Here is a 12,808-nt window from a genome sequence, read left to right as displayed (position 1 = left end):
GATGGGTTGACATTTTTCTACCTAATAGCTTGCAATAAATAAATAACAATTTAATAACCTCGGTTCAAAGGCAATAAAACTATTATACAAAAAAAAACACATTTTTGTATACCGCAACAGATTATGGATGTTTAGAGCAATACAAAATTCAACTTTATTATTATAGAGATAAAGTTAAAATTTTCTAAGCATTTGTATTTCAATGCAGCCTCTTCATACATTTAGGTGTAAGATCTTATTGCATTGCAATAAAGTTCAATATTCTTTTAAACAAATACGTTGTGTAATAACCATCTCTAGAACAATGTCGGTAGAGTACAAAATTGTCTACCTATATAAGAATAAAGGAATACACATTCAAGCAAATTTAAACCTTATTTGCACGAGATAGAGGCTAAATTCAAATTGAGTTGTCAAATAAAGCCTCCCCCACATACACAAGGCGTGGTCACCTCATCTCGCAAAGCCCAGGAGCGTTCAGTCAGCATCAGACGTTCGGAATTCAAAATCGTGAGTGGACAGTGCGTGTTCGAATTGTGAATCGATAATGGAATCGGAATCGAAACAAACGAAAATTCCCCCAAAGAATTTCTCCATAGAATCGATTGTGGGCATCGATCGTCGGTCCCCAGAAATCGATATTGAAAATACGATACAGGATTACAACGAAGACGACGATGTGAAGAAAGTGGGGTACTATTTTCAAAATCGTGTGCCGAATTTTCCGTTCTTTATGTACGAGAAACGGACCGAGTATCCAGGCGAGGATTTGAAGCGAGCTAGCCCGGGGAGCGTGCGGAGTGAGGTTGATAGCGACGGAGCGGAGGATAGACCCCATGGTAAGACACTTTTGTACTGGGTTAAACGTTTGAAATTGGAATAGTTTTTAAAAAGGAGCGCGAAAGTCTATGTCTTGACATGTTTTGAAAAAGAAAATAAAAACAGGATGATATTAAAATAATAACTTGATTAAAAATATACAACTTTTAACTAATATAATACAGTAATAAGAACATGTGTATAAATTAGCTGCGTATTTGTACGTTGATTATAAATTTTTCCATTTTGAAATGAAATGGATGAACGAATGAAATGAAATGAAAAAAATTAAATGAATGAAATGAAATATTCTTTATTGCAAACTCAACAAACAATAAAACAACAAAAAAGGAAATGTGCAAAGGGCGGCTTAATTGCTCAATAGCAATTTCTTCCAAGCAACCCCATTCCATTTTCATGGAGTTTAGTGTGTAATTTACAGAACTAATAATAAAATGGTTCTAACGGTCTGGAAGTAGATTTTAGTGCCCTAAAATATAATAATGAGCAATAAAATCATGAAGACTACAATTATTTACAGTCTAGCTGTACCGTCGGCTCCTTTGTAGCGACGGCCGCGGACATACAAAGAAAAATACAATTTTTTTATAAGTTTTCCTAATTAGTGTGAAGTATTTTGTATGTATGTATGATATAAAAGCCGTTTTATTTAGCAAAGTAGCTTGTTTTTTTAAAGTAGGTACATATGTTATTATCTATACTTAACATTATAAAGCTGAAGAGTTTGTTTGTTTGAACGCACTAATCTAGGGACTAATGGACCATTTGAAAAATTCTTTCAATGTTAGATAGCTCATTTATTGAGGAAGGCTATAGGCTATATATGTACCTCGGGCGAAGCCGGGGCGGATCGCCAGTAATTCATTAGTCTATCTCGATAATAAATATATTATTAAATAAATGGGTGATTACCAAATTTTTAAAATAATAATACAGTTTAAACGATTATATCTAAATTTACTACGTCTTCATTGGTATTTTCTACCACATAGTATAAAAGTATACCATAACTACCAAATTAAAAAACATAACACGAAAAGTAACAAAATTGTCAACTTAAAAAAAGAACACAAAAAAAAATTTAACAAAAAGATTCCCATTCACGCATCAATTCAATACAGATTAACAGGTTGATAACAGAATACACAGATTAAAAAGGGTGCGACCCCGAGTTTGCTGGCTATTAATGGGTATATGTTTGCAAAATATTTGTTTCATAATTCTATTATTGGGGTGACACCCTTGTTATAGTGAATTATAAGTTATTAACATGCGATTTTATTCAAATTACAAGTCAATACGCATATTCCGGTATTTAAAGTTCACAAGTGTGAATGGTCATCTTTTAATCGGAAAACAGATGTTGCTTTTTTATATGATACACTTTTTAAGAATGGAAAGCCTTGATTTGTCTGCTATAACATAAATGTATAGCACAGATTATGTTATACTTTAGTAGTCTGTGATTTTCAAAAATATCAGAAAAAAGCAGTAATTGTATTTGTTAGTATATTTATGACGTGTGTGTTAGATTTTGGAGTCATATCTTTGTTAAATATCACTAATTTGCGTAGTAAGCAAGTCATAATATCGCATAACCGGTAGTTTCTACCTACTCGAATAAAGTGATTCGTCATTAGAAAATATTTAGCACGTAAAAACCAGCTTTCTATAATTCATGCTATAATTTTGACAAATTATCCCAAAAACCTACCGCGAACAGTAGCTATCCTTCACAAAACTATTGTCTCAGCATAATACAAAGTTTGGAGACCCGCCATTTTGTCGCAGCGTGACATTTGTCAATTCTGCCGCCAAAACAATGCAGGCATAGACAATGGTTTTCTTTTAATGTCGCATACAATTGTTTGCTCAATTATGGACTGGGTTCATTGTGGTAGAAATTTCTCTTTTATAACCGTTTAGTTTTTGGTAAATATTTTGGTTTTATTGCTTCCATGTTTCGGATTGGTACTGAGAATTCACTGTTTATTGCTTTACGCTTGATTTTGACGTCTTTGTACCTAGTATTCTAGTGTTTTTCTGTATTTATAATAGACTAAAGAGACATGTTGGTTGTTTAAGTAAACATCTACGCATATAAGCATACGATATTAACGATATGAATAATATTTTGCCTAATTTTACCTGCTAATAAGGGATTAAGAAGAAATTTACTTTAGGCAATTATTAAATTTGTTTGATTCAATCTTAAAATCTCAAACCTCCAACGTTTAACTATTCTAAAAGACTGTTTAGAATAATTTTTGAATGGTTATAACGCAGTTTTACCATTTACCATCGATTCGGAAAGCTGTTTCTACAGCGAAAAGCCGGCAAGAAATTTTGTATTTGCCCTTTCAAAATATATTCATACAACAACATTTCATGAAATTTAATCTTTCATATATTCATGAATGCTGTAATAGCCTCTCTGAACTATCTACAACAGAAATAATAAGTTTTCAATTAAGCACTCTCAACTCTTTAATACTACGATGAATTCCATTATCAGCGTTATACCTTGTCCAATAAATTCATTTTCCTTTAGAAAGCCCGAATACAGGCATTTCATTGTTATATCTATTCCTAATGTATATATGACAATAGTTTCATTTCATAACATGTACATACATAGCTTATTTTTGTCGAATGCCAATTCTTATTTTTTATTTAGAATTTATAAACTTTCTATAAACAAACAATGGATAAACCATGTTAAATCCAATCCATCGAATGACATTTTTATGAATGTTTTCGCAATTTTTTAAGCGCTAGAAAAGTTTCGAGACAAATTGTATTAAACATTTACTTATTTATTTATTTACATGATATAGATATAAATAAGATAGGTAGGTAGATCAGCAGGATTTAGATGAAAAAACAATAGCTAGTTAGGTAGATCTATTTAATATAACTTACAAGCCAAAAATCTGTTTACGAATCCTACTTTAATATTATAAATTCGAAAGTTTGTTAGGATGTGTGTGTTTGTTACTCTTTCACTCAAAAACTACTGAACCGATTGCAATGAACTTTTTATCCCGATATTCTTACGGGATAGGGGCGCAGCTACACTTACATTTTGGTCTTTAGACTCGACTTTTTGTATCATAAAATGTAGTTTCAGTCAATCTGTAACAGTAATTACGGCACATTCAGGGTTTTATCAGTAAAGGTGTTATCGTATTAATAAAGTTACCGAGTAATAAGGTTCCATGATGCTGAACGCGGGTGTGATTAAATTGTTAGGTTTGGGGCACACTGGGTATTATTTTAATACGTATTCTATACTTTTATATTGCGAAAACCCATGTTGGTTACCTAAATTTTTTTTATTTGATCAATTCTATTTGGGTCGAACGATCTTGTTTGGAGGTACACCGCAGTTAATTATATGGCTTCTAAAATATTTTTTTTCTATAAAAATTGAAATTTTTCAAAATATTATATCCTGGTTTATTGTTGAACAGAATTATAACAATCTCAATAAATGATATAAAATACGAAATTCTATGGTTTAACCACAGAATTTGCTATTCAGGACGTACCCGTTATTCGCAGAAGTAATCACTGTCTTTTATATTAGTATCATTATAATCATCCATCCATTATAATCATGTAATAACTATAAATAGTAAAACAAAAGAAAGCATCATTGTATCGCTGCCCTAACAAAGCAGTTACAAGTTAAATAAGCTTTAGAAGCTTGTGGACGAAAGAGACGGAGCACCGCCCCGCCCTGATTGGTGGGGAGAAAAACGTTCAACCTTATTGGTTGGCGCATTATGGATTTTTAGTACGAGGCGTTCCACATTCAAATATCGATAAAACGTTCACTTTGACAGTTCACTTTTTCCGCGCGCACCTCGCCCGCTTTGTCTTCGGTTTGAACGCGCACGTTCGAATGTGCTAATTACGTTTGACATTGACAGTTATCGCGCGCTTTCAGCTTTTACTTTTTTCAATGGAGTCGTTTAGGAATTACGCGATGGATCATAAATTGAGGGAATTATCCGTTGATATAATATCGAAGCCGCAAATGTATAGTGACATACAAAATACACCGCCGTCGTCACCTAAGAGTAAAGGTACCTATGTTTTTTATATTAATTTATTGGTAACGATTTTGTATCTACAATACGGGTTTTTATAATTACCGTATTTAAAACATGGATTTAAATATAAAGTATCAACATAATTAATACTTTTTGACATCTGAAATGCGACATTTGTTTGTAAATAATGATTTTTCTAGATTAAACCGTTGCGTAAATGTCTTTTGAATACATTTTAATTATTATTTTTTTTTATTAAATTGAAGGGCTTTATCGCTTAGCGATAACATTGCCCTACAACAAACAAATCACAAGAATCTACACACAAACCATAAAATAAAACAGTTTAATTTTAATGATTTGTGTTGTTTGTTGATTTCTCAATTATCATCTCATTATAATAATGTTACATTGGTTATAAACACAATAATGTCTATAGATAGCTCATAATACTTAATATACTCATCATAGTACTTATTAAGTAAGATTTAAATTACCGCTTGTTCTGTAAGATGGCAGCCAGGATCAAGTGCAACAGACAAGAAATAAATCTGAATATAGGTTCCTAAAATACCTAAAAAAAAAACTATTGAAGTGTGTCCAGGTCTTTAAAGATGAATAACTGATCTCAATTAGGAATTATCTTAGAATGTTGAAATAGCGGTTATTGCTTTAATTTTATGACATTTTCACTCAAAACACTTTGACAAAGTTAAGACGTTATCTAAATTGCTTAACAGCACACTAATTGCAATCCATAATGATTATGTTATAAACAGTTATTTTGAAAAGATGCCGACAGAACTTCAGGTAAAGCTATGGCAATATCTCTGCTATATTAAACCTTAATACTTTGCAATAAGGTGTATCCTAAAAGCGGTGTCAGTATTATGATAATTATGAGGTGACGTTTGACATTTGCCGCCTTTTTGTAAAATATTTGCATTATCTGTACCGAAAATTGTTTTATTGCGGGCTCACCGTTAGGATCGTTAATGTTTATGGGATTATGGCGGTAACCTTTTTAAAAGTACCGAAATTTTCAAATTTTCTTTGAAACTAATTTCAGGTTAAATTTTACATCAATAGCTTTGTTTTAAGCGCCTTTAAACAAAACCGATAGATTGGGATATTCCATTAATCATTGCTAATTCTGTGTCAATTATCCAGAGCATACTATGGCCTTATTGAAGCATAATGAAATAATACCACTAATCCCCGTTCCTGTAAATTGCACACGTCCGACAATTAATTCGTAAATCGCCCAATAAAATGTTAAATCAACACGCAGCTGTTCCAAAATCAAATCGACTATTAACTATTGTCTATGGTCAAACTTCCCGCCGCAATTTGACAGCTCGCCATTTTTAATTACACGTCAGTTGTAATAGGTAGGTACGTCTTGTCAATTGGGCTTAAACTGATTCTGTTTTTATGGCTCAACTCCCCACGGAGATATTTATCTTCATTACATTGTTGCTGACTACTAGATACGGATTTTATTATGAAAATTGGTTTAGGGGAGCGTGCCGGGGGATGACACCGTATAATTGGCTGTGTATTGGATAATTGTTCGAGCTATCGTCCGTCTAAATTGTTTTAATTCCATCGAGGGTTGAGTTGAATTTTTTAAATTAACTTTCTTAGAATAAATAATGCAATTGTTAAGTTATTTTGCGTGGATTATTTTATTGTTTATAGAGATAGAAACTCATTTTTTAATCGATGACATATTAATATAAATTGCTATAAAACCTAAATCTCTCTTTATAAAATCCTATCCAAGTTTAATCAACGTTTAATGCATTCACAATTTAAATTGTGATTCGAAAATCCAGACTCGCAACGAATAGAAGGTGAAAGAAACGAATTCGAAAATCAAATTTACACAGTTCCAAATTCAAAAGCTATTACCGGTATCATAGACAATAAACACATGAACAATGGCAACACAATTATTGGCGCGTGCCGAGGGTCGAAACCGATTGTAATTGATGCATCGATATCGGTTTACTATTACAAGGGCTATTAAGTTGCGAATTGGTTATTAATGGAACGTTTAAGATAATGTGTTTACGAATGATTGATTCGGTTTTGTTATGGGTATTGCGATAAACTGATTGTTCTGTTTCGTGAACGGTTTGGTTTGTAGTTACCTAATTAAGATTAGGACGCTATAGCTACGGATGTTAATGATTTTCCTTGTGGATAACACAGGACACGTGTTCTGAATTATATTTAATAAAACGACATATTATGTACTTATTGAAATGTTTGGGAAATTAATATTTCCATAACAATTTTTTGTATACGATATTAGGTATGCGAGGTAAAGAATTTATTCACTAATACTTAGTAGATAGCTGTGTCACATTCATAAAATAATGATAGATATACTGAAATACTATAGACCGTAGTACTTTATATAAATATTGACGTCTATTATATGTATTTATTAGCACTTCATAAGTGTTCCAATGCCTTTATACAGTGTTGCCTCAATAAAATATTTTTAGAACACAATTCTTTTTAAATTATTGTTCCATTAGCGGGATACGTCACATGTGATAATATTGCTGTTAATAAATTTGTTTTGTTTCGCATGATTTCGAAAAAGCTGTAAATTATATAAACTCTTCGTCGGCTGTTCATGGATTGTTACACACACGTACACACACACACATACACACACACAGAGACCAAGAGAATTACCGTTTCATGCATACATTACGAAATTGTGTGTCATTTAAATTTATGACTGGACTCAGTTTGTATTCACAATTATCGAGTTTTGAAACAATGTCTCGGGTATGTTGAAGTCGCTTGATTAAAGTTGAGTGCATTAGTGACGCACCATTAGGTAAAAATACACCAATTCCGTATTAATTATAGCAACAGTTAAAAAACCATCGGAAGTATTCACGTTCACCGTCTGCGTAAGATATGTGAACGTTTTAATTTGAATGAAAAAAACTACAGACCAAATTAGTCAATGATACACGTCCCTCGAGTTTAAAACAACTTGATATAAGTGGTGCATTAGTGTAGCCTATTAAAAACTCCGTCGCCACGAACTATTTAAAAACTAATTTCGAATGTCACATTTAAAAATCGAACGTGGGCAATACGGAAGCTACAATCTTAATAGACACACGCCACAACACAGCTGGAACCAAGGAAGTCGAAAGAAAAAGTATGTAATGAAAGGAAGCTCGGCTAGACTGTTGCAAATTGATTTTTGAGTGCTGTCGCCACCCAGCATGGGAACAACTTAAGTGTCGGCGCTTTACATTAAAAAAAATAACATTCAGTTGCAAACACTTGAACGTGCAATAAATATTTCATAATCACATCCATTTATTTGCAAATACATTTCAATGTTATTTTGAATATGATATATAATTGTTATACTTAGGCAAGCTGCAAAAGATGACATAGGTAAAAAAGTGACAAATTATATTCTGCATTTTAGAAATTTGAATATCGAATATAAATAAGCATCACTGACTGGAAAAAAAACAAACGTCTTAATCACGCGGCAATCACGAGCATAGACAATAGAGTTGAAAGCATTACATTTTAGCGGCGTGTCAATAGCGCGCCCTTTTTAAATTTAGAACCACTTCAGCGACTAATCAGATTTGTAAAGTCGATCGCTTTTGGCCGCCGAATCGGTGTTCTTTGTGAACGCATGGGAAAATATTTAATTAGACAATAGCTTATTTGTGTTTGTTTTGTGTTAATGTATTCCTTTTCAAAGGCTGGCGTACAATTAGCACCTACCGGCTACTGTTGAAAGCCACGTTTTATGATAAGTCAATTGTGAATTCGGTTATTCATTAGTGTAGAGCGATGCGTGAACCTTTTTATCCACCTGGCGTTATATACGCCATAAAGATTATCAAAATGTGTATGTCACTGTTACTTTATTAATTAGCACATATAGTTCAAACAGTTAAACTTAAATATCTTATTTAGATCAAATGACAACCAACTCTACAACCAATTATATCTTTCAGCCACAGATAATACACCATGATACGAATACACATCCGCGTAAATAAAATTAAATCAGCCGTTAATACAGATAATAAAGCGCAAGTTCCATTTAACGCAAGTAGCCTAATGTCTAGACAACAGTCGTTTAGATAATATACAAACTGTATTAAAAGCGCCGACTTAAGTACTACTTATAACCCTTTGCAAGACGAGCGTGTTCTTTACGCATTATTATTATTAATTGCTGTTAGAGTATTTTTAGATGTGATTTAACTGGGTTTTGAGCATTTCAAGTGTGTGCTTTTGTAGAGGCATTTGTCTATGCCGACTAATTAGATTATTTATCGGAATTTGAAATTGGAAATGTACGTTTTGACACTATTGAAACTTTGGTTATATTTGGGTTTTTGAGATTCAGTTTTCATTGATTGACCAATTTGTTATACATTATATAATTAAATAATAACATGTCTTTTGATTGATATTTAATTCCTTTTCTTTTTGTTGCAGAATCGCTAAGCCCACAATCTGAACAAATCACAAACTCTTCATCAGCACCAGATCCAAACATCAGGTAATTAATACTGATTTCAATGATAATGTATCTTCTATTTATTGTTCAGTTTTGGATATATTTTGATATCACTCACTTCATAAGATTTTAAGTGTTTAATGTTATTACAATACGAATAAGAAGATAATTAACTGATGTATTTATCAACAGGAGATACCGTACAGCTTTTACAAGAGAGCAGCTAGCCAGACTGGAGAAGGAGTTCATGAAAGAAAACTATGTGTCAAGACCTAGGAGATGCGAATTGGCCGCACAATTGCAACTGCCAGAATCTACTATTAAGGTAACTTGATAATAAATCTGTACCTTACAAAAAAAAAAATTGTCTTTGGTCAACGTTTGAATAAAGAATGTTATAAATTTATCGACGGCCAGTTTTGAAATGAGAATATCGAAGGAGTTTTGCAGTGTGTACTTTCTTCATACATTGAGTCATGAAGCTTGCAATATAACCGATATGTAGTTTAAGAAGTTGTGTATGTTTTAGTGTGATAATTATCCACATATTCGAACTTAATGACTTTTGAAACATCGCCCACATTGTGACCTGAATAAAACCGACCTCACTTCAATTATAGCGTTCTAGTGACTTTTCGTAACAGAAGATAGTGACATAACGATTGACATGTCGCAGATAATTAATAAAAATTGGAAGAGTATTACGTAGGCGGAACTCTTTGTTAGCGCAATATTTTTAAGCTGTTACAGTGATATTAAAAAAAGTACAGTACGTACCATTAAAAGCGAGAGTGTATAAGCAACACAAAGAAATACTCTTTTCAAAACAATAAGTAGCCGTTTAAACATCGCGATGTAAATTGAGTTTCGTTTCAAATTCACACATTTGTAACGTGATTTCTGCGAATTAGCGGCCGTTCATAAAGTGTTCTTGATGGAAAATTATTGTAGCTCTAATTGACGTATCATACTTTAAAACGTTTTCATCATGTGCCCATTATTCGAGTCAAATAGTACCTATTCATTGCGCAGGTACATGAACATTTTAGATGGTTTATCAAATCATTTTATAGTTTTAGTGAAATAACGGTAGAATTTTGAATCTATCGGCAAAATAACGGTAATGTCAAATATATAAACGATAGCACAGTTCGAAATTCAAATACACATTACCAATGCTGTACGCTCATTTAAATTTTATTTTAAGTGTTCTCACAAATGACGCAGTCATAATCATAATTATCACGTCCAAAAGAAATCCGAAATAAAATACACGTGTTTTTATAACTCCACTCGAATTTTACACTCCCGCTAATTTGTTAAAAAAACCGACCGAATTATTCAGTAGCCATACAATGTTAATAAACATTAATTCGAAAGAAACTCGTATAAAGTCAAATCATTATGAACACATTTCAAATATTATAGCCGGCTTTATGGCGATTGCGCCAATTAAAAAATTAAAAACTTATAAACAGCGGCTACTATTTGATGTGTAAAGTATTTGTTTATTGTGATGGCCCTTTATGGCGGTCTATAAACTATGGTCGGGCATAAACAAATTTTTGTTTTTAATGACCACAAAATGTACGATTATCAAACTATCAACACGGTGTTTGAAAGCTTTTTGATACTGTTTTTCATTCTCAATATGTAACGTTTAATAAAACTCTTGCTATATAAATGAGAAGTATACAGCTCTATATCAATAATTTTGTTTTTTAATTGCTTATCCAGCAAATTCCTTGTTCCAACAACGCAACAGAAAATGTTGATGTAAAACAAAATTTATTCAGAGAAATCCATGCTTGGCTGAATATTTTATTACCTTCGCCTCCCGTAGAAAGCAATAATCTTGTCTATGATGCAAAAAGCGCGCCATTTTGCGCGCGCAAACTGCAAAATGGCTGCTAATTGACGCGTTTAGCTTTCAAACCTTAACATCTTAAAGGGTTTTGTTTGTACACTTTATTACGCTTTAAGACTTAATGATGCAATTTTAAGATGGTTTCACAAAATACGTTCTGAATTTTGCAACAAAGTAATAACTTTGCGTTTTAACTGAATTTGTATTGGCGTTGGATTTTTTAAGATGAAATAGGTATATAAATAATATAACATGAAAATAGCCAAATTATACAGTGAATTATTTAATTAATTAATAATTAAATACATGTAAAAATTATTGCGTGTTTCTAAAATGACTTATCCAATAGCCAATTTTTTTTTTGCAAATAACGGTTTCGAATCTCATGTGCTAAACTAATTAGCGAATATACGTGAAGTTTTTAATTTAGTATGATGTAATTAAGACGGAGTAATAATGTATTACATATTTATTAACGTTCGGAAATAATTACGAACCGGTATTCAGTTTTATTGGTTTTACGTATTTGGTTTGGTATTTATGGGGGCATTAGACTGTATGCTATATACGGATTTTTGATATGATGAGTTAATATTGTAACTAATAGTTAATTTCTTTACAGGTATGGTTCCAAAACCGAAGGATGAAAGATAAACGTCAGCGCATAGCTGTGGCTTGGCCGTACGCGGCGGTATACAGCGATCCAGCCTTCGCAGCGTCCATCCTTCAAGCCGCCGCTTCCTCCGTCGGCTTACCCTACGGCTACCCCTCCCCCGCCATGCTACCTCCCTTCCACAACCCTCAGCTGCTACCCACTGGCTACCCTTACCCCTATCCGTACCCGCGGTACCCTTACATTCCGCCGACACCTCCGTCGCCCGTGAACCCGGAGTCGACAATTAGGCCCGCGTATTCCAATTTCAATTTGAATGTTGACAAGTAAACTTTATTTTTTCTTTTTACGGCTATAAGTTCAAGTGGCCAGAGACAAATTAACTTCTTAATTTTGGCGTGCGGACGTGGCCAAGGTGTTCTGTAATTTGAAACGTCACTCTGTTGTTTTTTTATAAGATCTGTCGATGAACTTGGCGTTTTAAATAATAATGAAAAATGTGGACAAGGTTTTATCCTTGAATTTTGATTTGTATAAAAACGACTAAGCCGATCGCTCATATAATAAAAACAACTAGGAGCGGGCTTCGCTATGAATGTTATTTTAAAAGCATGATATTAATAAGATGATAATATCGGATTGTATGTATGTAAATATAAATAGTTAATTAATTTATTAATATAATTATATCCCAGTGTATCTCTAATGAATATTTAATTTTAAAGGACAAGTTATTCATTCCAGTTTGTACAAAAGTCTAAATTAAGTGTAGGTTTTTTAATTCATAGTACTTATGAAAAATAGAATTTTTTTTGTATAAATAATACCAAAGCGTTATTAATCGATAAGTGCAATATATTTTTATCTGTAGTCTAATAAGGTATGAGTTACATTATCTG

At 32.6% G+C, this 12,808-nt stretch overlaps 1 protein-coding gene across 1 annotated transcript; it reads left to right on the top strand.

Annotated features, from left to right (window-relative positions):
• Positions 1–547: 547 nt before the first annotated feature.
• On the top strand, positions 548–12,239 carry LOC119836477 (segmentation protein even-skipped). The gene is made up of 4 exons (XM_038361811.1): positions 548–839; positions 9,408–9,471; positions 9,622–9,754; positions 11,919–12,239. The coding sequence occupies exons 1-4, from the start codon at positions 548–550 to the stop codon at positions 12,237–12,239; spliced, it is 810 nt and encodes a 269-aa protein (XP_038217739.1).
• Positions 12,240–12,808: the final 569 nt, after the last annotated feature.

This window comes from Zerene cesonia, chromosome 24, assembly GCF_012273895.1.
Source record: "Zerene cesonia ecotype Mississippi chromosome 24, Zerene_cesonia_1.1, whole genome shotgun sequence".
NCBI classification, from domain to species: Eukaryota; Metazoa; Arthropoda; class Insecta; order Lepidoptera; family Pieridae; genus Zerene; species Zerene cesonia.
Note: the sequence above shows the minus strand (reverse complement) of the source record. Positions and strands in the feature narration are given on the sequence as shown.